At 41.8% G+C, this 26685-nt stretch overlaps 1 long non-coding RNA gene and 3 gene segments (V, D, J or C); 1 reads left to right on the top strand and 3 right to left on the bottom strand.

Moving 5' to 3' along the window:
• Positions 1-2467: 2467 nt before the first annotated feature.
• On the bottom strand, positions 2468-4349 carry LOC110490538. The segment is given in 2 exon segments: positions 2468-3053; positions 3764-4349. Coding segments are annotated over 2 exon segments (474 nt in total).
• Positions 4350-4721: 372 nt separating this feature from the next.
• Positions 4722-5536, top strand: LOC110490541. The segment is given in 2 exon segments: positions 4722-4907; positions 5028-5536. Coding segments are annotated over 2 exon segments (417 nt in total).
• A 1754-nt stretch (positions 5537-7290) lies between these two features.
• Positions 7291-9301, bottom strand: LOC110500016. Of its 3 annotated transcripts, none has more exons than XR_005036161.1 (3): positions 9286-9301; positions 8680-8817; positions 7291-7805 (listed from the first exon to the last, which is right to left on the bottom strand). It is a non-coding gene; the product is annotated as an uncharacterized LOC110500016 (long non-coding RNA). The 3 variants fall into 3 exon arrangements; XR_005036160.1 differs by lacking the exon at positions 9286-9301 and adding an exon at positions 9181-9255; XR_005036159.1 differs by lacking the exon at positions 9286-9301 and having other exon boundaries at positions 8680-9249.
• Positions 9302-19446: 10145 nt separating this feature from the next.
• On the bottom strand, positions 19447-20859 carry LOC110490540 (the record flags this gene model as incomplete). The annotated part of the segment is given in 2 exon segments: positions 19447-20030; positions 20739-20859. Coding segments are annotated over 2 exon segments (438 nt in total), but the record flags the coding sequence as incomplete, so codon positions are not given.
• Positions 20860-26685: the final 5826 nt, after the last annotated feature.

The raw sequence follows: 26685 nt of genomic DNA, 5'->3' as shown, positions 1-26685 counted from the left end.
AGAGGTGGGCGTGGGAGCCATCCTTTCTCAGCGCTCCCTCTCTGACGACAAGGTCCACCCATGCGCGTATTTTTCTCATCGCCTGTCGCCGTCGGAACGTAACTATGATGTGGGTAACCGCGAACTGCTCGCCATTCGGTTAGCCCTAGGCGAATGGCGACAGTGGTTGGAGGGGGCGACCGTTCCTTTTGTCGTTTGGACTGACCATAGGAACCTTGAGTACATCCGTTCTGCCAAACGACTTAATGCGCGTCAGGCGCGTTGGGCGCTGTTTTTCGCTCGTTTCGAGTTCGTGATTTCTTATCGTCCGGGCTCTAAGAACACCAAGCCTGATGCTTTGTCTCGTCTCTTCAGTTCTTCAGTAGCCTCCACTGACCCCGAGGGGATTCTCCCTGAGGGGCGTGTTGTCGGGTTGACTGTCTGGGGAATTGAGAGGCAGGTAAAACAAGCGCTCACTCACACTCCGTCGCCGCGCGCTTGTCCTAGGAACCTTCTTTTCGTTCCCGTTCCTACTCGTCTGGCCGTTCTTCAGTGGGCTCACTCTGCCAAGTTAGCCGGCCACCCTGGCGTTCGGGGTACGCTTGCTTCCATTCGCCAGCGTTTTTGGTGGCCCACCCGGGAGCATGACACGCGTCGTTTCGTGGCTGCTTGTTCGGTCTGCGCGCAGACTAAGTCCGGTAACTCTCCTCCTGCCGGCCGTCTCAGGCCGCTTCCTATTCCCTCTCGACCGTGGTCTCACATCGCCTTAGATTTTGTCACCGGACTGCCTTCGTCAGCGGGGAAGACTGTTATTCTTACGGTTGTCGATAGGTTCTCTAAGGCGGCTCATTTCATTCCCCTTGCTAAGCTTCCTTCTGCTAAAGAGACGGCACAAATCATCATCGAGAATGTTTTCAGAATTCATGGCCTTCCGTCAGACGTCGTTTCGGACAGAGGTCCGCAATTCACGTCTCAATTTTGGAGGGAGTTTTGCCGTTTGATTGGGGCTTCCGTCAGTCTCTCTTCCGGCTTTCACCCCCAGTCTAACGGTCAAGCAGAACGGGCCAATCAGACTATTGGTCGCATCTTACGCAGTCTTTCTTTTCGTAACCCTGCGTCTTGGTCAGAACAGCTCCCCTGGGCAGAATACGCCCACAACTCGCTTCCTTCGTCTGCGACCGGGCTATCTCCTTTTCAGAGTAGCCTCGGGTACCAGCCTCCGCTGTTCTCATCTCAGTTCGCCGAGTCCAGCGTCCCCTCCGCTCAGGCTTTTGTCCAACGTTGCGAGCGCACCTGGAAGAGGGTCAGGTCTGCACTTTGCCGTTATAGGACGCAGACTGTGAGGGCTGCTAATAAGCGTAGAACTAAGAGTCCTAGATATTGTCGCGGTCAGAGAGTTTGGCTCTCCACTCAGAACCTTCCCCTTAAGACGGCTTCTCGCAAGTTGACCCCGCGGTTCATTGGTCCGTTCCGTATTTCTCGGGTCATTAATCCTGTCGCAGTTCGACTTCTTCTTCCGCGATACCTTCGTCGCGTCCACCCGGTCTTCCATGTCTCCTGCATCAAGCCCGTCCTTCGCGCCCCCGCTCGTCTTCCCCCCCCCCCCCCCATCCTTGTCGAGGGCGCACCCATCTACAGGGTCCGTAGAATTTTGGACATGCGTCCTCGGGGCCGTGGTCACCAGTACCTCGTAGATTGGGAGGGGTACGGTCCTGAGGAGAGGAGTTGGGTTCCCTCTCGGGACGTGCTGGACCGTGCGCTGATCGAGGATTTCCTCCGTTGCCGCCAGGTTTCCTCCTCGAGTGCGCCAGGAGGCGCTCGGTGAGTGGGGGGGTACTGTCATGTACTGTCATGTTGTGTCTTGTCTCTGTCCTTTCCCTTCACCCTGTCTCCCTCTGCTGGTCGTTGTTAGGTTACCTTTTCTCCCCCGCTTTCCCCCAGCTGTTCCTTGTCTCCTCTAACTACCCATTCACCCCGTTTCCCACCTGTTCCCTTTTTCCCTCTGATTAGGTCCCTATATCTCTCTCTGTTTCTGTTCCTGTCCTTGTCGGATTCTTGTTTGTTGTGTTTCATGCCTGAGCCAGACTATCGTCATGTTTGCTGTAACCTTGTCCTGTCCTGTCGGAATCTGCCGGTCTATCTGAGCCTACCTATGTTTGGTTATTAAAGAAGCTCTGTTTAAGTTAGTTCGCTTTTGGGTCCTCATTCACTCACCATAACACCTCTCCTGTTAATCTGTTAACATTGTAGTATCTAGACCTCTCCTGTTAATCTGTTAACATTGTAGTATCTAGACCTCTCCTGGTAATCTGTTAACATTGTAGCGTCTTGTGTTAATATGAACTACTGGTTGATGACAATGCAGTGAGAACATAAGTAACTAAGCAATGACATTTAGGTCTGATAGTTTTAAAATAAACTGTGAATCAGGCATTATGAATATATGTCTACACTATTCAACAACAATTATTGAAAGTGAAAATATAAATATTTGTTCCAAAGGGAAATCTTTATTTTCATATATTTATCATCAAAGCAAACATTCCTACAGTATCTAATAGTAATAAAACAGAACACATCACATCTAACACTGATACAAACTCAGTCTACAGAGATGATTGACACATGAACTCAAGCAAAGCCCCCTGTTAGTTTACATGTCAGTGATCAATAAGACAAAGAACATCTGATCTCAGAACAGAGTCAAAGCAGAGGAACTAGCAGCCTCTCTCCACAGGGGTGTGTGATTGAGGAGTCCTATCCAGAACAGTCAGCCTTCCTCAGGGTCTTAGTGACCGGATTCTGGGATTTCTGCTGGGCTTCACAGGTCACCTCTCCTGCCTTGGTCCACTCCTGGGCAGTGAGAGTCAGGGTGCTGCTCCAGCTGTACAGACCATCCTTCTCCAGGACCCCGGGACTGGTCTCCTGGTTCTTGTTGGTCCCGTCCACTTTCCAGCTCATGGTCCAGTCTGAGGGGAAGCCCTTGTTGGCCAGACATGTCAGTGTGGCTGTTGTTGTATTGGACAGCTCCTCACTAGAGGGGGGCAGGACGGTGAGGGTGGGGGCACTGTTACCTGGAACAAACAGAACACATCAACTAAGTAACTACATCAAGTACAGCTACACTTAAAGATTATCTTCAATCAAGTACACATCCAGATAAAGTGAATTGGAAATGCCCTCTAAATACAAATGTAACAGTTAGATTGTTTAAAAGCTGTAGAGAAAACACTAAAGTAATTATACAAAGCAGATTTATGAACCAAACCAGCATAAAGTGGTTAAATAACTAGAGTTACTAGTCATACGGTGTCAGTTATACATGTCATACAGATATTGTTAAGGAATGAATCTGATCAGAATAGCCTACTCATATTCATAGTATTTTCAGAATTTGAACATAAATTATTTTTAATTACATATCAAACATGTTAGATCATGAAGTCGGTTACAAACTGAGACCCTTTGTCTTCACAGTAACAGGGAAGGCTACCATGAACACAATGCAACAGTGATGTCTTCTTTATCCTATACCATTAAATAATTATCATACCAGAATTAAGAGTTCTAGTCTGCAATCTTACAAATCAGACAGACAAATAAACCTACACTTTAACATATTGATGATATACAATATTATTTGAAAGAAGGCTCAGTCAAAAGAAATTTCAAAAGCATCTAAAAAATAATCTCAAATGTAAATATTTTAATAGAGACGGAGTTTAGGAAAGTAAATACCAAAGAATGTAGTCTGAAAGGCATATCAAAACAACATGTTACTTACTTCCAACATCAAGTCTGGTGCCACTACCAAAAGTCCTCCACAGTGATACAATCACTATTACTGCTGGTACAAAAACCTCTCTGTGTTGTGATGCTGCAGCTGTTACAGTGAAGATCACGTATAGAGAATCATAATCAACACTAATACACTTTAACATCTTCCAGGTAGAACAAACACTTCATATTAGCTGTTTCTGGGTAATATAAATCTGAATTTTATCCTACATCCAGATATGAGTATTTGTTCCTTCCTCTGTGTATCAGGCGTTCTCCTAGTCTGTAGATACAGTCCAGCATTAGATCAGTGTTGCTAGTATTCCTCCATATTGTCCATATGAAAGACAACAGCAGCAGCAGTAGTGATAGTGATCCATGTTGTATATTCCTTTATTAAACATGTTGATCTCACATTTAACAGTGGTGGTAAAGTCACAGAGGACAGACAACACTACCAGAGGAATCCTACCAGCTTTAGTTTAGAGAAGTGTTCACTAACTGATTAGAGGAACTTACATCAGAGACCGAGCATGAGTGAACAGACAGTTCATTATATCTGATCATCATCAGAATAACAATATAATAGTGGTGTGTCATAAAAGTTGCCATACATCAGTTATCAGAGTTAACAGTTGTTGTTTGATGTTATTGAAGGGGTGGCATGTAGCTAGCGGTTAGAGTGTTGGGCCAGTAAACGAAAGGTTGCTAGTTCAAATCCCCAGGCTGACACGGTGAAACACCTATTGATGTTTCCTTTAGCAAGGGACTTAACTCTAATTGCTCCAGGGTCGCAGTTGATAATGGCAGATCCTGGCCGTGACCCCACTCTCTGAGGCTGTCTCAGGGGGAGTTGGGATATAAAAAAAATAAACACATGCGTGAAATAGGACAAATCTAAGCACCACCTAGTTATTATAAAAGAAAGCTCATGCAGGACAAAATATATTCTGATGGGAGCCGACTTGGAAACTGAAATAGATTTGAAACATTCATTTGCATAATGCATCTGCCCTTCTGCTCTTAGAGCATTTATAGCCTTGTGAGTTTAACACTTCATGACTGAGAGCCGTCCTTCATGACAACAGAACCCACAACAACCATGACTTTTATCACCATCTTAATCTGGACACTTGCTTTCTACGTCAAGGGTAAAAAACAATAAGAGTTGCGTTTGTGCAATGAAAAGTAAACTATTTGAGTGAACTGAAAGACTGAGCTTGTGTTTTTAATTCCAGGTAATGTACAATTACTTGTTTTCTCTGTTTCAGAATCCAGAGGACAGGTCACTGTGACCCAGACTCCTGCAGTGAAAACTGTTCTCCCAGGACAGAAAGTATCTATGATCTGTAAAGCCAGCAGTAATGTGCATAGTAATTGTCACAATGGTCAGTCATGGGGCCATCAGTGTCTATCCTGGTACCAACAGAAACCGGGAGAAAAACCCAAACTAATGATGCTCCCGGGGAACACACTCCGTTCTGGGACTCCATCTAGATTCAGTGGTAGTGGATCTGGGAGTGACTTCACTCTGACCATCAGTGGAGTCCAGGCTGAAGATGCAGGAGATTACTACTGTCAGAGTTACCACAGTGGTGATGTGTTCACACAGTGATACAGAGTCGTACAAAAACCTCCCTCAGTCAGACTGCACAGTGACTGTACTGATACAGCTGGGACCTACTGCAGGTGCTGAGGGGGAAGAGACAGTGACATGGAACACTGATCAGTAGAGGAGGTCAACTTTGAATATGTTTACAAAGCATCATTCAGATCACATGTTCCCCATCATCATCGTTATCAAGGTTGTGACTAGTTATGTTTGTCATGACCTGAAAGTCCACTTATAAAAGTTAGATGTTTTGAAACCCATGTTTTATTTAATTTGACCTTTATTCAGGTTAGTCTCTGATTAAACATATATTTTACGAGAGACCTGGTCAAAATAGCAGCACACAAAGTTTACACACAATTACAACATAAAACACAAAGCACTACAGATTAAAAACATAAATGCACACATTGAGAAGGCAATAATTATTTGGGGAGATGTGGTGCATTTAAGGGTTAAAACATTGACAGCCCCACACTTCATTGTCCACCATAGTTTTTACTCTAGCTACAGTAGTCAGTCTACAGTCTACCCTAGCTACAGTAGTCAGTCTACAGTCTATCCTAGCTACAGTAGTCAGTCTACAGTCTACCCTAGCTACAGTAGTCAGTCTACAGTCTACCCTAGCTACAGTAGTCAGTCTACAGTCTACCCTAGCTACAGTAGTCAATCTACAGTCTACCCTAGCTACAGTAGTCAGTCTACAGTCTACCCTAGCTACAGTAGTCAGTCTACAGTCTACCCTAGCTACAGTAGTCAGTCAAAGAGACAAGCACCTGCAATTTCATGTCCTTTGAAGCTCCTTCCAAGTGAAAGAGCCAGAGAACTGGAACACTTTTTCCCCCAGCTCTGTACAGGCCTTAGGTACAGTCAACAAGATACAGTCATGTGTAGACGATAGTTGTCATTTGTCTGCTGGTCAATGTAGGTACATCGGTCAATTGTGAGCCATTACCAGTCCACATGAGAAGCCAAACCAAAAGGTGTTATGACCTCAACATGAATTTAACGTTATAACCACTTCAGCCCCCCAGAACTAGTTCCCATATCAAATGTCGGATGTCAATGGAAGTATTAGTCTACAGCAAAGTATGAACTTTTTGTCCTGAGTAGGTTACCGACTGCTAGACCTGTGAATGAGACCTGATGCTGGACTGAACCATGACACACATGTACACCACACTATCTGCAATATCTACCCTACACACACTATCTGCAATATCTACCCTACACACACTATCTACATAAAGTATAATACTCATTTTATCTGTCATTAATTACATTATGGCATATATGTTATGTTTCACTTCCTGCATCCACCATAGAGGTTATGAAAACCAGCCAATCTCTCAAATCTGGACCAGTCCAGGCTATTTCAGTCAGTGAAACTGTTCAACTGCTTGTGTGGTAGCCGTGGAAGTGAAACTGAGATTGACATAGACAGGGCTGGGTGGTTCTGCTTGTCCCAGAATAGAGCAACACTGTCACGAGATGTTCACCCTGTCCCCAGAGTGTTGGAGGAAGAGAAGACCAGGGGAAATATAATGAAGTGTAGAATACATATTGTTGAAAACCATTACTAAAACATCTCATTTAATAAACATTGCAAATATACATATGTTATGAAAAGTAACTATTTAGAAGTGAGAGTTCTGAGAGCAGATCTTAGAGGTTTATTATCAAATATCCCTAATCATTATCCTCACTGGTATTGATGCTACAGTATAACTGGATCATTCAGTTGTAGAAATGAATGCAGAGTATTTGTTGGATCAGATACACTTTTAATTCTGTTTGAAAACATGAGCTATATGCAACAATGCTAAATTATGAAGCTGATTGATATAAATGAGTATGAAATGTGCTGCCTATTCATGAGATAGAGATCATTGGAATCATGATTAAATAAACGCTTGCGGTTATTTTTTAATCAAAACAAGCTTTATTTGAACTTGAAGGCAAGACGACATGTACAACTAAATCTCAAAATAGTTTAGCACACTGCACTACTGATATTATTCACTATTATACTATTATACTGGAACATTCAACTCTAAAACACTAATGTTTCCTTCACTTGCACCATGTGGGGAATCTCTAGCCCCCTACAATGGCTTCTAGACACTACAGTGACTTTTCCGGAAGGCGGCCGAGTCACTGGTGTCGTCGTGGGCGACCCTGCAGGTGTAGACCTCTCCCTCTTCCCAGCGTGCCTTGCTCAGGGTCAGGGTGCTGCTGCAACTGTAGCGGCCACCCGTCTCTTCTTCTGTGGTGGTCAGGACCCCCTCCTTCACCTCTGCCCCGTCTACCTCCCAGCTCACCATCGCCCCCTGGGGGGAGTAGTCACTCAGCAGGCAGGCCAGTGTGGCCGAGCCCCCGGAGAGCTGCTCAGAGGACGGGGGGAGCAGAGACACTTTGGGCCTGACAGAGGGACCAGCTGGAAAAGAGGAGAGGGTCAGCTACCACTACTACTCTATAACATTAGGAGAGGGTCGGTTACTACTACTCTATAACATTATCAGAGGAGAAACTGTTATCAGTTTACAAAACCATTTCAGAGCAACAATACACACAGGATGAACAACTAGCTACAGTACAGAGAACAACCGACAACACTGAAACACTGAATCTATGAAGATAATGGCAAAAGAACTCTGGATGGATTTTTAGATAAACAATCCATCAGATAAATGCTCCACAGTTTAGCACACCAAGAGCAACTGAACACTAGGATGGGGTTTCCTGGATACAGATGAAGCCTAGTCCTAGACTAAAAATCACTTTAATACAGTCTGGATACAGATTAATCCTAGTCCTAGACTAAAAATCACTTTAATATTGTCTGGATACAGTATCATTTAATATTCACAATTTTAAATGAGACATGAAATATCAATAAATGTCAAATCTACTGAGATACATGCCCCAAATGACCTCAAAATACTATTCAAAACTATTCCCCTTGAAACCATGTCAGTGTTAACATCTACTATGAATACTATACAAAGTGTTGCTTATATTATAGAAATAGTAGTTGCTACATCTTGACAGAACATTGAGCTGACCTGCAATACTGTATATCAAAATGTGCCCTTTTTAAATCAAATCGCACGTTAGAATACTTATGGTTTTATTACCAAGTAATAATTCTCACTTCGGTGACTCTGCCCTCTAATAATCATCCCATCTGTCCACAGAAATCTCTAAAAATATATACGTTTTTCCTCTGGAGAAGATGATAACATCTCTTAACGTTGTTCAATAGCATGATTACATTTAGTTTTATGAGAGAAAGACAAAAATGGACTCACTTTTCACCACCAGTTTTGTGCCGCTTCCAAAAGTCCACCACAGTGATTCATTGTGGTGAAGTCTCCGTACAAAAACCTCCTTCACACAGGAGTGAGCACCTTCACACACAGTGCACTCTCAGTACCACCCTGATAGTGCTGAAGTGCAAGTATAATACAATAGGTACTGAAGCACTAGAATAATAAAATAGTACCCAAGTACTAGTATAATACAATAGGGAGTGATAGTACTGAAGTACTAGTATAATACAATAGAGACTGATAGTACTAGTATAATGCATTATGTACTGATAGTACTGAAGCACTAGAATAATAAAATAGTACCAAAGTACTAGTATAATACAATAGAGACTGATAGTACTGAAGTACTAGTATAATACAATAGAGAGTGATAGTACTAGTATAATACATTATGTACTGATAGTACTGAAGTAACTAGTATAATACATGATGTACTGATAGTTCTGAAGTACTAGTATAATATCATAGGGACTGATAGACCTGGGTTATGAGTAAATCCATTGAAGAACGCAGATCATTATACATTTACGTTATTAGGTATTGCAAATATCATAACACAATCTGTATAATTAGTATCATCCTTACCAGGAAGACTATTTACATAGAACACTTTGCATCGGCAGTACACGCTTCAGTGCTCTGGGAGTGTTTATAGCCTTGTGAGTTAACACTTCAAGACAGAGAGCTGTCCTTCATGACAACAGAACTTCCACTTTGACTTTGATCATGAGCTTCTTGTTGATATTTATGTTCTTAATTCAGGGTAAAACTATTGAATATCATGATCTTCAAAATGTATTTCTTATTGAAATATTACATCTAAATTGCCTCTGCCTCAGACTGAGATTCATGAAAATGTAGACAAATCAAACAGTTCAATAAAAATGTATTTAAATGTCCATTTCAGAATCCAGAGGACAGGTCACTGTGACTCAGACTCCTGCAGTGAAAGTTGTTCTCCCAGGACAGCCTGTTATTATTGTTAGGTTCCTATTTTTCAGAGTAAATAACACACGGACACTAGAGAAGCTTTAACCAAGTTTAATTCTTCCAAAAGGTTCTGTACAGGTGTAATTCAGACAACCCAACATTCCTCCCATCCAGATATATATATCCCCTTAAGACACTCCTTTCCAATCCTTACTTCCTATGGTTTGACAGAAAGAGTAACAAGATACCAAACCCTTAGTACTCCCTTAAGGGAATCTGTCCTCACCTCAACCCCTCCTTCACCTAATCCACAGATATCCATCGGTCTTCCCTATATCAACACGTTGCTCTCCTCTAGTCCATCAAAGCACATTCCTTCTGGCTTTCTACAGAGAATCCTTAACTTCTGACATAAAACCCAGTCCCTTTTACTCTATGCTTCTGATCTATCATGTCTTTAATATCTCAATGTTCAAAATGTCGAATCCAACATTATAAACTGTGAAACCAGTTCAAATGTAGCAGATGTTTGTGCTGGGGATTATACCTGTATGGCCTGGTACCACCAGAAACCTAGAAGAGCTCCTAAACTCCTGATGCACTCTTCAAATCAACGTCAGTCTGGGACTCCATCTAGATTCAGTGGCAGTGGATCTCATAAGGACTTCACTCTGACCATCAGTGAAGTCCAGGCTGTAGATGCAGGAGATTACTACTGTCATAGTTACCACTACATCAATAGTAAAGATGTGTTCACCGATATACAGAGTCGTACAAAAACCTCTCAGTCAGACTGTACAGTGACTGTACTGATACAGCTGGGACCTACTGCAGGTACTGAGGGGGAAGAGACAGTGACATGGAACACTGATCACTAGATGAAGTAAATTGTGCCATGTGACAATATGGTTAGATCATGACATTCATCATCATGGTTGTGATCATAGAATGTCATATTATAACTATTTAATATAATAGGAATTTAGTAGGATCTCTGTGGTTGTGACTGGTTATATTTGTTATGACCTGGAAGTTCATATAACATTTTTTGAAGATTTAAAAACAATACCAGTCATAACTCCACAATTACAGTCCATAAGAAGTACAAAAAGGGTGATATTAAATAACCGTTTCTTAATGTTAGCCCTATATAACAAGTTCCCATATGCACCTCACAACCAAATATTGATGTGACCTTCTAACTGAATATACACCATTTTTAATGAGCAGGTTAGTGACTGTTAGATCTGTGAATGAGACATGATGCAGAACTCAGACATGTACACTTCTGGTGGGAGGAGCTATATACAGTATCTACATAAAGTATAATAACTATTTTATCTGTCATTATTTGCATGATGGCATATCTGTTATGTCTTCCTCACTGAATCCGCCATAAAGATTCAAACCAGTCCACTCACATCTGGCCCAGTCCAGGGTATTTCAGGCAGTGTAACAGTAACAGTTCAACTGCTCGACTGGTAGCTGTGGGAGTGAAACTGAGATTTACATAGACAGGGCTGGGTGGTTCTGCATGTCCCAGAATAGAGCAGTACTGTCACCAGATGTTCAGCTTGTCCCCAGGAGATTAGAGATAGTTTTCTCTATGGCAATCTTGATTCTCTGATACTTGTAATATATGTGGATACCTTTTTTTTGTTAATGAAGTTTAAGGTGTGATCATCACATTGTTTAGAGTCCAAGATATTGATATCGAGTTGATAAAATAATTTAAATGTTGAAAGATAAGTGAAATAATTCCACTCTGAAACCTTATTGTATGAAATTGATTAGAATCATAAAAATTAAAATCTGAGGATGTGTGTAGTTTTAGTCAAATCAAATCAAATCAAATCCAATTTTATTTGTCACATACACATGGTTAGCAGATGTTAATGCGAGTGTAGCGAAATGCTTGTGCTTCTAGTTCCGACAATGCAGTAATAACAAGTAATCTAACTAACAATTCCAAAACTACTGTCTTGTACACAGTGTAAGGGGATAAAGAATATGTACATAAGGATATATGAATGAGTGATGGTACAGAGCAGCATAGGCAAGATACAGTAGATAGTATCGAGTACAGTATGTACAAATGAGATGAGTATGTAAACAAAGTGGCATAGTTTAAAGTGGCTAGTGATACATGTATTACATAAGGATACAGTCGATGATATAGATGAGATGAATAATGTAGGGTAAGTAACATTATATAAGGTGGCATTGTTTAAAGTGGCTAGTGATATATTTACATAATTTCCCATCAATTCCCATTATTAAAGTGGCTGGAGTTGAGTCAGTGTCAGTGTGTTGGCAGCAGCCACTCAGTGTTAGTGGTGGCTGTTTAACAGTCTGATGGCCTTGAGATAGAAGCTGTTTTTCAGTCTCTCGGTCCCAGCTTTGATGCACCTGTACTGACCTCGCCTTCTGGATGATAGCGGGGTGAACAGGCAGTGGCTCGGGGGGTTGATGTCCTTGATGATCTTTATGGCCTTCCTGTGACATCGGGTGGTGTAGGTGTCCTGGAGGGCAGGTAGTTTGCCCCCGGTGATGCGTTGTGCAGACCTCACTACCCTCTGGAGAGCCTTACGGTTGAGGGCGGTGCAGTTGCCATACCAGGCGGTGATACAGCCCGCCAGGATGCTCTCGATTGTGCATCTGTAGAAGTTTGTGAGTGCTTTTGGTGACAAGCCGAATTTCTTCAGCCTCCTGAGGTTGAAGAGGCGCTGCTGCGCCTTCTTCAAGATGCTGTCTGTGTGAGTGGAACAATTCAGTTTGTCTGTGATGTGTATGCCGAGGAACTTAAAACTTGCTACCCTCTCCACTACTGTTCCATCGATGTGGATAGGGGGGTGTTCCCTCTGCTGTTTCCTGAAGTCCACAATCATCTCCTTAGTTTTGTTGACGTTGAGTGTGAGGTTATTTTCCTGACACCACACTCCGAGGGCCCTCACCTCCTCCCTGTAGGCCGTCTCATCGTTGTTGGTAATCAAGCCTACCACTGTTGTGTCGTCCGCAAACTTGATGATTGAGTTGGAGGCGTGCGTGGCCACGCAGTCGTGGGTGAACAGGGAGTACAGGAGAGGGCTCAGAACGCACCCTTGTGGGGCCCCAGTGTTGAGGATCAGCGGGGAGGAGATGTTGTTGCCTACCCTCACCACCTGGGGGCGGCCCGTCAGGAAGTCCAGTACCCAGTTGCACAGGGCGGGGTCGAGACCCAGGGTCTCGAGCTTGATGACGAGCTTGGAGGGTACTATGGTGTTGAATGCCGAGCTGTAGTCAATGAACAGCATTCTCACATAGGTATTCCTCTTGTCCAGATGGGTTAGGGCAGTGTGCAGTGTGGTTGAGATTGCATCGTCTGTGGACCTATTTGGGCGGTAAGCAAATTGGAGTGGGTCTAGGGTGTCAGGTAGGGTGGAGGTGATATGGTCCTTGACTAGTCTCTCAAAGCACTTCATGATGACGGATGTGAGTGCTACGGGGCGGTAGTCGTTTAGCTCAGTTACCTTAGCTTTCTTGGGGACAGGAACAATGGTGGCCCTCTTGAAGCATGTGGGAACAGCAGACTGGTATAGGGATTGATTGAATATGTCCGTAAACACACCGGCCAGCTGGTCTGCGCATGCTCTGAGGGCGCGGCTGGGGATGCCGTCTGGGCCTGCAGCCTTGCGAGGGTTAACACGTTTAAATGTCTTACTCACCTCGGCTGCAGTGAAGGAGAGACCGCATGTTTTCGTTGCAGGCCGTGTCAGTGGCACTGTATTGTCCTCAAAGCGGGCAAAAAAGTTATTTAGTCTGCCTGGGAGCAAGACATCCTGGTCCGTGACTGGGCTGGATTTCTTCCTGTAGTCCGTGATTGACTGTAGACCCTGCCACATGCCTCTTGTGTCTGAGCCGTTGAATTGAGATTCTACTTTGTCTCTGTACTGGCGCTTAGCTTGTTTGATAGCCTTGCGGAGGGAATAGCTGCACTGTTTGTATTCGGTCATGTTACCAGACACCTTGCCCTGATTAAAAGCAGTGGTTCGCGCTTTCAGTTTCACACGAATGCTGCCATCAATCCACGGTTTCTGGTTAGGGAATGTTTTAATCGTTGCTATGGGAACGACATCTTCAACGCACGTTCTAATGAACTCGCTCACCGAATCAGCGTATTCGTCAATGTTGTTGTCTGACGCAATACGAAACATCTCCCAGTCCACGTGATGGAAGCAGTCTTGGAGTGTGGAGTCAGCTTGGTCGGACCAGCGTTGGACAGACCTCAGCGTGGGAGCCTCTTGTTTTAGTTTCTGTCTGTAGGCAGGGATCAACAAAATGGAGTCGTGGTCAGCTTTTCCGAAAGGGGGGCGGGGCATGACAGACAGCATGTTTTTAAACCTGCTCTTTTAGTGTTTTAACTTCCATTCATTGTTATGTTTTATGTGGTGTTGTGTCTCATGTGTATACTGTATGGATGCTGCTGCCTTGACCAGGGCTCACTTGAACAATATGTCAATCTCAATGGGAATTGTCATGTTAAATAAAGGATAAATAAATACAATGAAATCTTAATATAAAGAGAACATACTGGGTTTCATCTTTTGTAATGATGGTGTACAGAGTCTCAATGTGTCTGGTCAGAGACAGAGGAGAGGATCTGAACTGAACTCAGTCAGGAACAGAGTGGCAGTCCTGCACAGTGGAGCCCCTCTTCTCTCAATGGCAGTCCAATAGTCCAATAGTCCGCATTCAGTCCACACAGTTCACTGCACTAACACTACTTTGCCTGCAGGGGACAAAACAGGACAAATTAGTATTCCTCTTTTCCATAAATATCAATATGTTACCATACCATATTACCATAACACTATAACACTAATCAACAGACAAAGTCATATATGTTCTTTAGATACATTAATATGATTTTTTTCTTCATATTGTCTTCACTATTAATTATGGTTTTGTCTTGCTAAACAACATTGATAGTGATCATATGTTATGGTACTTAAACCAATAATAGTATTGTATTTAATACATTTGTATTCGCTTCATTTCTTTACATATTAATAGGACTTCTATGACTATTTGGTGACAATTGTAGGAGCAAGATCATCAGATTGTAATGGACTCTCAGTTGTAATCTGATGGATCCTTAGTGGTATAAGTTTACTGACTAATGGTGATGTGGAGAAGGCCAGAAGATGATTTGCATAGTGATGATGCTCTGCATCGACAGCACATGCTTCAGTGGTCTGGGAGTGTTTATATCCCTGTGAGTTGAACACTTCATGACTGAGAGTTGTCCTTCATGACAACAGAACCCACAACAACCATGACTTTTATCACCATCTTTATCTGGATACTTGCTTTCTGCTTCAAGGGTAAAGAAAATTCCATGTTTGTTTAATTATTATTATTTTTTTTTTCATTTGACCTTTATTTAACCAGGTAGGCTAGTTGAGAACAAGTTCTCATTTGCAACTGCGACCTGGCCAAGATAAAGCATAGCAGTGTGAACAGACAACACAGAGTTACACATGGAGTAAACAATTAACAAGTCAATAACACAGTAGAAAAAAACAAGTCTATATACATTGTGTGCAAAAGGCATGAGGAGGTAGGCAAATAATTACAATTTAGCAGATTAACACTGGAGTGATAAATGATCAGATGGTCATGTACAGGTAGAGATATTGGTGTGCAAAAGGCATAAGGAGGTAGGCGAATAATTAGAATTTAGCAGATTAACACTGGAGTGATAAATGATCAGATGGTCATGTACAGGTAGAGATATTGGTGTGCAAAAGGCATAAGGAGGTAGGCGAATAATTACAATTTAGCAGATTAACACTGGAGTGATAAATGATCAGATGGTCATGTACAGGTAAAGATATTGGTGTGCAAAAGAGCAGAAAAGTAAATAAATATAAACAGAATGGGGATGAGGTAGGTCAAATTGGGTGGGCTATTGGGTGGGCTAATGAATTGGGTGGGCTAATGAATCGTAATCAATTGGAGTGAACTAAAAGGTTGTTCAAAATGTGTTATTACGTCAAGTATAATACCCATTTTATCTGTCATTAATTGCATGATGGCATATCTGTTATGTCTTCCTCCCTGAGTCCACCATAAAGGTTAAAACCAGTCCACTCCCTCATCTGGTCCAATCCAGGGTATTTCAGATAGTGGTCAACTGCTAGACTGGTAGCTGTGGGAGTGAAACTGAGATTGACATAGACAGGGCTGGGTGGTTCTGCTTGTCCCAGAATAGAGCAGTACCGTCACCATATGTTTACCCTGTCACAGGGGGTTGGAGGTAGAGAAGACCAGGGTAAATGTAATGAAGAAGTGTAGACTACACATAGTTGAAAACCATTACTAAAACATCTCATTTAATAACATCATATTAAGCATTTAACATTGCAAATACACATATGTTATGAAAAGTAACCATTTAGAAGTGAGAGTTCTGAGAGCAGATTTTAGAGGTTTATTATCAAATATCCCTAATTATTATCACTGGTATTGATGCTACAGTATAACTGGATCAACTTCAATGATGACTTTTATCATGAGCTTTGTTTGGATATTGATGTCTATAGTTCAAGTTACGACTTACAATCTGTTAGTCTAAAATCAGTTTATTATTGAAATGTTTCATCTTACTTTTGTCTCCAATATAGAGAATGAGACTTCGGAGATTTAGACAACATGACTAAACGTTATCACAGAAATAATGATGAGTTCTTAAATGTCTCTGTTTCAGAATCCAGAGGACAGGTCACTGTGACACAGACTCCTTCAGTGAAAGCTGTTCTCCCAGGACAGACAGTCTCTCTGAACTGTAAAACCAGCAGTACTGTGCATGGAAATGACCGTCTAGCCTGGTACCAACAGAAACCTGGAGGAGGTCCTAAACTCCTTTCCATGCTACAACACTTCAGTCTGGGACTCCATCTAGATTCAGTGGCAGTGGATCTGGGAGTGACTTCACTCTGACCATCAGTGGAGTCCAGGCTGAAGATGCAGGAGATTACTACTGTCAGAGTTTACACAGTGGTAATGTGTTCACACGGTGATACAGAGCCACACAAAAACCTCCCTCAGTCAGACTGCACAGTGACTGTAGTGCTACAGCTGGGACCTACTGCAGGTGCTGAGGGGGAAGAGACAGTGACAGAGAGTGAAACAGAAGTCATTGTCAGTCCTTTTGAGTTTTGAGTCTATATTAGTTATCCTTTTGTGCAGAATCCACTGTACATGTTGCAGCAGTGTGTGGGAGGGAGATTCCAAGATGTGGGAAGTGTGCATGAGGGCATGGGATAGAGGATTGTGCAGTTTCGGGGATAAAGTTGTGTCAACTGTAGGGGTGCTGATGTTGCTAGAGATCGTGTCAGGTGCGAGAGAGGCAGGTTGACGTGACCAGAGTCAGAGCAGTGCAGAGGGTGTCATATGCTGAGGCAATGAAGTGGAAGAGGATCCCAGTGAGTAGTAGATTTGTGCCAGCATAGAGGGATAGGGCAGCGAGTGAGTTATGCTTCAGTAAGGTTGTCGTCTTAGCGTTCATAGCAATGGTTATCAACTGTACCATAGAAATGGAACATAAATGACAGAGAATGGCTGTAGTGGCGGCAGCTGCAGAGAAGTATTTAGGTAAACGAGATTTGACTTCAGACGAGTTGTAGGGTGTGATTAGGGGAGGTGTCCCATCCTCCCAGGTTGTTGGCATGGTGCAGAAGCAGATAGGGTCAAAGTAGTGGAATGTGGTAGTGGGTTTTCATGTGTAGGTGGTAGCTGAAGAGAAGTACCTGGTGTACAAGGTTTTATTCTAGAAGAGTTAATGGGGAGGTGATTTTATTTTTATGAAGTAGTGGTATGTCGGTGTAGGGTCAGTTGGTGGGGCAAGTTTTTGGAACAGGAATAATAAAGATCATTTAATGTACATAGACCATGACTGGCCTCACAATTTAGTGCAGTGGTTGGCGGTATATTCACCTTTAAATTGAATGTGATCCGCCAACCCAATCCCAAAGAAGAGCTCTTCAACTTCAGTTTCCCTGGGGGATCATAAAGTCTGTTTGCATAGAGAGAATACTTTGCATAGGGAGCAAATGCTTCAGTGGTCTGGTAGTGTTTATATCCCTGTGAGTTTAACACTACATGACTGAGAGCTGTCCTTCAGGACAACAGAACCCACAACAACCATGACTTGTTTCACCATCTTCATCTGCTTTCAAGGTTACAGTTTTTGGAATTTATTGTTGAAAATTAATTACATCTACAGTGTATACATGCTCAGCATATTAATGTAACTATTTCTATTCAGAACTATTCATTACTACATGTAATATTTCATTCATATAAAACAATGTATTATATTTTTCAGAATCCAGAGGACAGTACGTTGTGACACAGACTTCAGTCTATTGACTGTTCTGCTACAGATGTGACCTACTGCAGGTGATGAGGGGAAGAGACAGTGACATGGAACACTGATCAGTAGAGGTCAACTTTGAATATGTTTACAAAGCATCATTCAGATCACATGATCCCCATCATCATACTTGTGAATAATTATTGTCATGGTTGTGAAGTTCACTTATAAAAGTTACATTAAGTTTTAAAACACACATTACCTGTTCATAATCAGAGTCAAATCCACAGATAATAATAATTATGATGTTACATCAGCATCAGCCACATATATCGCATCCCAATATGAACCTCACAAACAATTATTGATGTGATCATCTAGCATTATATTAACTATCTTGATAAGCAGGTTACATCTGTGAATGAGACATGATGCTGGATCTGTGAATGAGACATGATGCTGGATCTGTGAATGAGACACGATGCTGGGCTCAAACATGAAACATGTTTGAATAATATATGTTTTATCTGTCATTAATTATATGATGGAATATCTGTTATTGTAACTGCCCTGAATCCACCATAGAGTTTAGAACCAGTCACTCCCTCACATCTGTCCCAGTCCAGGTTATTTCAGGCAGTGAAACTGTTCAACTTCTAGACTGGTAGCTGTGGGAGTGAAACAGAGATTTACATAGACAGGGCTGGGTGGTTCTGCTTGTCCCAGAATAGAGCAGCACTGTCACCAGATGTTCACTCTGTCCCCAGAGGGTTGGAGGAAGAGAAGACTCTATGACTATCATGAAGCTGTGATACTGGTTTTTATTATGTGGATCTTGTAAAACAAATGTAGCTTAATGTAGGTGTGATCACATTGGTGAGAGTCCAAGATATCGATCAAATGTTCAATAACATTAGTTTACTGTCTTTATGAGTCTATAAGTCAAGCAGGTAAAAAACTGTCCAAGAAAGATGAATAAGGAGTACCATCTACTACATGTGGCTAGACCTCTCCTGTTAATCTGTTAACATTGTAGTATCTAGACCTCTCCTGTTAATCTGTTAACATTGTAGTATCTAGACCTCTCCTGTTAATCTGTTAACATTGTAGTATCTAGACCTCTCCTGTTAATCTGTTAACATTGTAGTATCTAGACCTCTCCTGTTAATCTGTTAACATTGTAGTATCTAGACCTCTCCTGTTAATCTGTTAACATTGTAGTATCTAGACCTCTCCTGTTAATCTGTTAACATTGTAGTATCTAGACCTCTCCTGGTAATCTGTTAACATTGTAGCATCTTGTGTTAATATGAACTATTGGTTGATGACAATGCAATGAGAACATAAATAACTAAGCAATGACATTTAGGTCTGATACAGTCATTTTAAAAGAAACTGTGAATCAGGCTTTATGAATATATGATTACACCATTCAACAACATTGAAAGAGAAAATAAAAATATTTGTTCCAAAGGGAAATCTTTATTTTCATATATTTATCATCAAAGCAAACATTCCTACAGTATCTAATAGTAATAAAACAGAACACATCACATCTAACAATGATACAACCTCAGTCTACAGAGATGATTGACACATGAACTCAAGCAAAGCCCTATGTTAGTCTACATGTCAGTGATCAATAAGGCAGAGAAAATCTGATCTCAGAACAGAGTCAAAGCAGAGGAACCAGCAGCCTCTCTCCACAGGGGTGTGACTGAGGGGTCCTACCCAGAACAGTCAGCCTTCCTCAGGGTCTTGGTGACTGGAGTCTGGGATTTCTGCTGGGCTTCACAGGTCACCTCTCCTGCCTTGGTCCACTCCTGGGCAGTGAGAGTCAGGGTGCTGCTCCAGCTGTACAGACCATCCTTCTCCAGGACCCCGGGACTGGTCTCCTGGTTCTTGTTGGTCCCGTCCACTTTCCAGCTCATGGTCCAGTCTGAGGGGAAGCCCTTGTTGGCCAGACATGTCAGTGTGGCTGTTGTTGTACTGGACAGCTCCTCACTAGAGGGGGGCAGGACGGTGAGGGTGGGGGCACTGTTACCTGGAACAAACAGAACACATCAACTAAGTAACTACATCAAGTACAGCTACACTTAAAGATTATCTTCAATCAAGTACACATCCAAATAAAGTGAATTGGAAATGCATTCTAAATACAAATGTAACAGTTATATTGTTTAAAAGCTGTAGAGAAAACACTAAAGTAATTATACAAAGCAGATTTATGAACCAAACCAGCATAAAGTGGTTAAATAACTAGAGTTACTAGTCATACGGTGTCAGTTATACATGTCATACAGATATTGTTAAGGAATGAATCTGATCAGAATAGCCTACTCATATTCATAGTATTTTCAGAATTTGAACATTATTTTTTTTTAATTACATATCAAACATGTTAGATCATGAAGTCGGTTACAAACTGAGACCCTTTTGTCTTCACAGTAACAGGGAAGGCTACCATGAACAGAATGCAACAGTGATGTCTACTTTATCCTATACCATTAAATAGTTATCATACCAGAATTAAGAGTTCTAGTCTGCAATCTTACAAATCAGACAGACAAATAAACCTACACTTTAACATATTGATGATATACAATATTATTTGAAAGAAGGCTCAGTCAAAAGAAATTTCAAAAGCATCTAAAAAATCTCAAATGTAAATATTTTAATAGAGACAGAGTTTAGGAAAGTAAATACCAAAGAATGTAGTCTGAAAGGCATATCAAAAAAACATGTTACTTACTTCCAACATCAAGTCTGGTGCCACTACCAAAAGTGTACCACAGTGATACAATCCCTATTACCGCTGGTACAAAAACCTTCTGACTATTGGGGAAGCTGAATTTCTTTAGACTGTGTTTTAAATAATTGAATCAACTATGGTATGAATACTTGTCAAAGATGATTTGATGTTGTTCTTTTGAAGTAAATGATTTTCTGTTTTGTTTTGCCCAAAGTTTTGCAAAACATTCCTTTTATTGTCCATTTCTTACAAGGTGTGGTATGTTTATTCATACACCAGAATCTAAAATGTAAGTAATCACTCATCGTTTAAAAGCAGGTCAAAATTGATTAGATGTAATAACATTAATCATGTAGAAAAAAGTATGTTAAAAAATCCTCAATATTGAGGCTAAATGTTTAGAGAAATTGAAACGCAACATCAAAAGGTGAATAAAACAGTTAATTTGGTGTTTACTTACTTCCAACATCAAGTCTGGTGCCACTACCAAAAGTCCACCACAGTGATACAATCACTATTACTGCTGGTACAAAAACCTCTCTGTGTTGTGATGCTGCAGCTGTTACAGTGAAGATCACTCATACAGAATCATAATCAACACAGATACACTTTAACATCTTCCAGGTAGAACAAACACTTCATATAAGCTGTTTCTAGATAATACAAATATGAATTGTATCTTAAATCCAGATAGTAGTATTTGTTCCTTCCTCTGTGTATCAGGCGTTCTCCTAGTCTGTAGGTACAGTCCAGCATTAGATCAGTGTTGCTAGTATTCCTCCATATTGTCCATATGAAAGACAACAGCAGCAGCAGTAGTGATAGTGATCCATGTTGTATATTCCTTTATTAAACATGTTGATCTCACATTTAACAGTGGAGGTAAAGTCACAGAGGACAGACAACACTACCAGAGGAATCCTACCAGCTTTAGTTTAGAGAAGTGTTCACTAACTGATTAGAGGAACTTACATGAGAGACCAAGCATGAGTGAACAGACAGTTCATTATATCTTATGTGGCAGGGTCTACAGACAATCACAATCACGGATTACAAAAAGAAAACCAGCCGTGTTGCGAACATCGACGCCTTGCTCCCAGACAAATTAAACAATCTCTTTCCTCACTTTGAGGACAATACAGTGCAGCTGACACGGCCCGCTACCAAAGTCTGTGGGCTCTCCTTCTCCGTGGCCAATGTGAGTAAAACATTTACACGTGTTAACCCTCGCAAGGCTGCCGGCCCATCCCTAGCCGTCTCCTCAGAGCATGCACAGACCAACTGGCTGGTGTGTTTACAGACATATTCAATCAATCCCTATCCTAGTCTGTTGTCCCCACATGCTTCAAGATGGCCACCATTTTTCCTGTTCCCAAGAAAACTAAGGTAACTGAACTAAATGACTATCGCCCCGTCGTCATGAAGTGCTTTGAGAGACTAGTCAAGGATCATATCACCTCCACCCTACCTGACACCCTAGACCCACTCCGATTTGCTTACTGCCCCAATAGGTCCACAGACGATGCCATCACACTGCACACTGCCCTATCCCATTTGGACAAGAGGAATACCTATGCAAGAATGCTGTTCATTGACTACACCTCAGCATTCAACTCTATAGTACCCTCCAATCTCATCATTAAGTTTGAGACTCTGGGTCTCGACCCCGCCCTGTGCAACTGGGTCCTGGACTTTCTGACGGGCCACCCCCCAGGTGGTGAAGGTAGGAAACAACATATCCACTCCGCTGATCCTCAACACTGGGCCCCCACAAGGGTGCGTTCTGGGCCCTCTCCTGTACTCCCTGTTCACCCATGACTGCTTAGCCACGCATGCCACCAACTCAATCATCAAGCGTGTGGTGTCAGGAAAATAACCTCTCACTCAACGTCAACAAAACAAAGGAGATTATCGTGGACATCAGGAAACAGCAGAGTGAGCCCCCCCCCCCCCCCGTTCCTCGGTGTACACATCACGGTCAAACTAAAATGGTATACCCGCACAGACAGCGTGGTGAAGAAGGCGCAACAGCGCCTCTTCAACCTCAAGAGGCTGAAGAAATTCGGCTTGTCACCAAAAACACTCACAAACTTTTACAGATGCACAATCAAGAGCATCCTGTCGAGCTGTATCACCGCCTGGTACAGCAACTATAGAGGGTAGTACGGTCTGCACAATGCATCACCGTGGGCAAACTACCTGCTCTCCAGGACACCTACACCACCTGATGTCACAGGAAGGCCAAAAAGATTATCAAGGACAACAACCACCCGAGCCACTGCCTGTTCACCCTGCTATCATCCAGAAGGCGAGGTCAGTACAGGTGCATCAAAGCTGAGACCGAGAGACTGAAAAACAGCTTCTATCTCAAGGCCATCAGTCTGTTAAACAGCCATCACTTACAGAGAGGCTGCTGCCTACATACAGACTCAATCTCTGGCCACTATAATAAATGGATCACTAGTCACTTTAAATAACGCCACTTTAATAATGTTTACATGTCCTACATTACTCATCTCATGTGTATATACTTTATTCTATACCATCTACTGCATCTTGCCTACGCCGCACAACCATCGCTCATCCATATATTTATACATACATATTCTTAGTCATTCCTTTATATTTGTATGTATAAGGTAGTCGTTGTGATTTTGTTAGATTACTTGTTAGATATTTCTGCACTGTCGGAACTAGAAGCACAAGCATTTCGCTACACTCGCATTAACATCTGCTAACCATGTGTACGTGATGAATAAAATGTGATTTGATTTGATCATCCTCAGAATGAAAATATATTGGTGGTGTGACATAAAAGTTACCATACATTAGTGATCTGAGTAAACAGTTGCTGTTTGATGTTATGAAGGATACGATACTTTAATCATTGAAGCCGACTTGGAAACTGAAATAGATTTGAAACATAATTTGCATAATGCATCTCCCTGCTGCTCTAAGAGCGTTTATATCCCTGTGAGTTGAACACTTCATGACTGAGAGCTGTCCTTCATGAACCCACAACAACCATGACTTTTATCACCATCTTCATCTGGACACTTGTTTTCTGCTTTCAAGGTTACAATATTCATAATATATTGTTGAAGATAAATTGAATCTACAGTGTATACATGTTCAGCATATCAACGTTAATATTTATATTCAGAACGATTCATTACTATATGTAATATTTCATTCATATAAATGTTTTTCTTATATTTTTCAGAATCCAGAGGACAGTACGTTGTGACACAGACTCCTGCAGTGAAAGCTGTTCTCCCAGGACAGACAGTCTCTCTGAACTGTAAAACCAGCAGTAATGTGTATTCTAATAATCGCCTAGCCTGGTACCAACAGAAACCTGGAGGAGCTCCTAAACTCCTTATTTACCTTGCTACAACACTTCAGTCTGGGACTCCATCTAGATTCAGTGGTAGTGGATCTGGGAGTGACTTCACTCTGACCATCAGTGGAGTCCAGGCTGAAGATGCAGGAGATTACTACTGTCAGAGTTACCACAGTGGTAATGTGTTCACACAGTGATACAGAGTTGTACAAAAACCTCCCTCAGTCAGACTGCACAGTGACTGTACTGCTACAGCTGGGACCTACTGCAGGTGCTGAGGGGAGGAGATGATCCAGTATAATGACACAGTGTGTAGTAGAGCTGAACAACAATAGAGTCAAACTAGAGCTATGTCTAGAAGACCTTAGATCATAACTGATCACTAAATGTTTCTCCTGAACATTAACTACATGTTGACTCTGTTGGTTAACTCAAGGAAAACCATCAACCAATCTGAATATAGATGATGTGCAATGATGACTTGTGTTTTGAATAGCTAGAATTTCATCAACATGATTCAAACACATACAATAAAGCCTCTAAACATTACCCAGACATCCTCCCTCACACCACTGTGGTAGTTCCAGAGAGCAGCAGGTGAAGCAGGAGACTGGAGATGTCAGAGCTCTGGAGATCTCCCCTTTCTATCAGAGTCATTCAGCAGCATCACAGTCCCCACACAGACTGCAGTCACTGACCCTGACCACTGGAGGGAGACAGAACGCAGATACCATCTGGTCTAATAACATGGTAATGACAATATGCGTCATTTGTAGATGTCTGTAATAAAGCACTTAGAGCACTTAAATCAAACCCATGTAAATTATTACGTAGCTACCATGTTTCTACATGGGGCGGCAGGGTACCCTAGTGGTTAGAGGGGGCGGCAGGGTACCCTAGTAACCGGAAGGTTGCAAGTTCAAATCCCAGAGCTGACAAGGTACAAATCTGTCGTTCTGCCCCCTGAACAGGCAGTTAACCCACTGTTCCTAGGCCGTCATTGAAAATAAGAATTTGTTCTTAACTGACTTGCCTAGTTAAATAAAGGTTAAAGGAAAAAAAATATACTATTAAAGTCTGACTGTTCAGGAAGACTATTTACATACAGTATAAGACAATTTGCATAGACAGCACATGCTTCAGTGGTCTAGGAGGGTTTATATCCCTGTGAGTTTAACACTCCATGACTGAAAGCTGTCCTTCATGACAACAGAACTTCAATGATGACTTTCATCATGAGCATTGTGTGGATACTGACTTTCTTAATTCAGGGTAAGATTTTTGAATTTAATGCTCCAAAATGAACTTTGTTATGTACGTCATCTATGTATGTAATCTAAATATTAACTCTGCCTTAAAATTCAGACAAAAACATGTTCGAAATACAATATTCTTCAATGTCTCTGTTTCAGAATCCAGAGGACAGGTCACTGTGACTCAGACTCCTGCAGTGAAAAGTGTTCTCCCAGAACAGACAGTTATTATAAACTGTAAAACCAGTGCAGATGTAGCAGATGCATGTTCTGGTGATTACACCTGTATGGCCTGGTACCACCAGAAACCTGGAGGAGCTCCTAAACTCCTAATATACTATGCTACAAGACTTCAGTCTGGGACTCCATCTAGATTCAGCGGCAGTGGATCTCATAGTGACTTCACTCTGACCATCAGTGGAGTCCAGGCTGAAGATGCAGGAGATTACTACTGTCAGAGTTACCACAGTGGTAATGTGTTCACACAGTGATACAGAGTCGTACAAAAACCTCCCTCAGTCAGACTGCACAGTGACTGTACAGCTTCAGCTGGGTCCTACTGCAGGTGCTGAGGGGGAAGAGACAGTGACATGGAACAATGGTCACTGGAAGAGGTCAACTGGAACATGTGACAATATGGTTAGAAAGTAATCATTCAGATCACATGACCATAATCATCATCATCATAGTTACGACGTACAGTTTTGTCATGGCCTTTAAGTGTATATAAAAGTTATTTGATGTTTTGCAACACAATACCTGTCCATATGCAAATCAAGATCTACAGAAGTAAAACAAAAGATGTTATAACCTCAACATTAATTCAAAGTTACAATCACTTCAGCCCCCCAAAGCAAGTCCTCATATGGACCTCAACCAAATGTCTGATTTAAATGGATGTGATCTTCTAACATTATATTAACTATTTTAATGAGCAGGTTACTGACTGTTAGATCTGTGAATGAGACATGATGCTGGACTCAAACATAAGACACATTTACACTACATACAGTTTCTACATAAAGTATTATGCCCATTGTATCTGTCATTAATTGCATGGTGGCACATCTGTTACCAGCCTGATAGTACTGAAGTACTAGAATAATACAATAGGGACTGATAGTACTGAAGTACCAGTATAATGCAATAGGGACTGATAGTACTAGAGTACTAGTATAATACAATAAAGACTGATAGTACTGAAGTACTAGTATAATACAATAGGGACTGATAGTACTGGGTTATGAGTATAATCCACTGTAGAATGCAGATAATTACATTCTACAGTGGATTATATGCAGATAATTACAATTACAGACTTCACTCTGACCATCAATGGACTCCAGGCTGA

Source organism: Oncorhynchus mykiss, chromosome 15 (genome assembly GCF_013265735.2).
Source record: "Oncorhynchus mykiss isolate Arlee chromosome 15, USDA_OmykA_1.1, whole genome shotgun sequence".
NCBI classification, from domain to species: Eukaryota; Metazoa; Chordata; class Actinopteri; order Salmoniformes; family Salmonidae; genus Oncorhynchus; species Oncorhynchus mykiss.
This window is presented reverse-complemented; position numbering and strand designations above follow the sequence as displayed.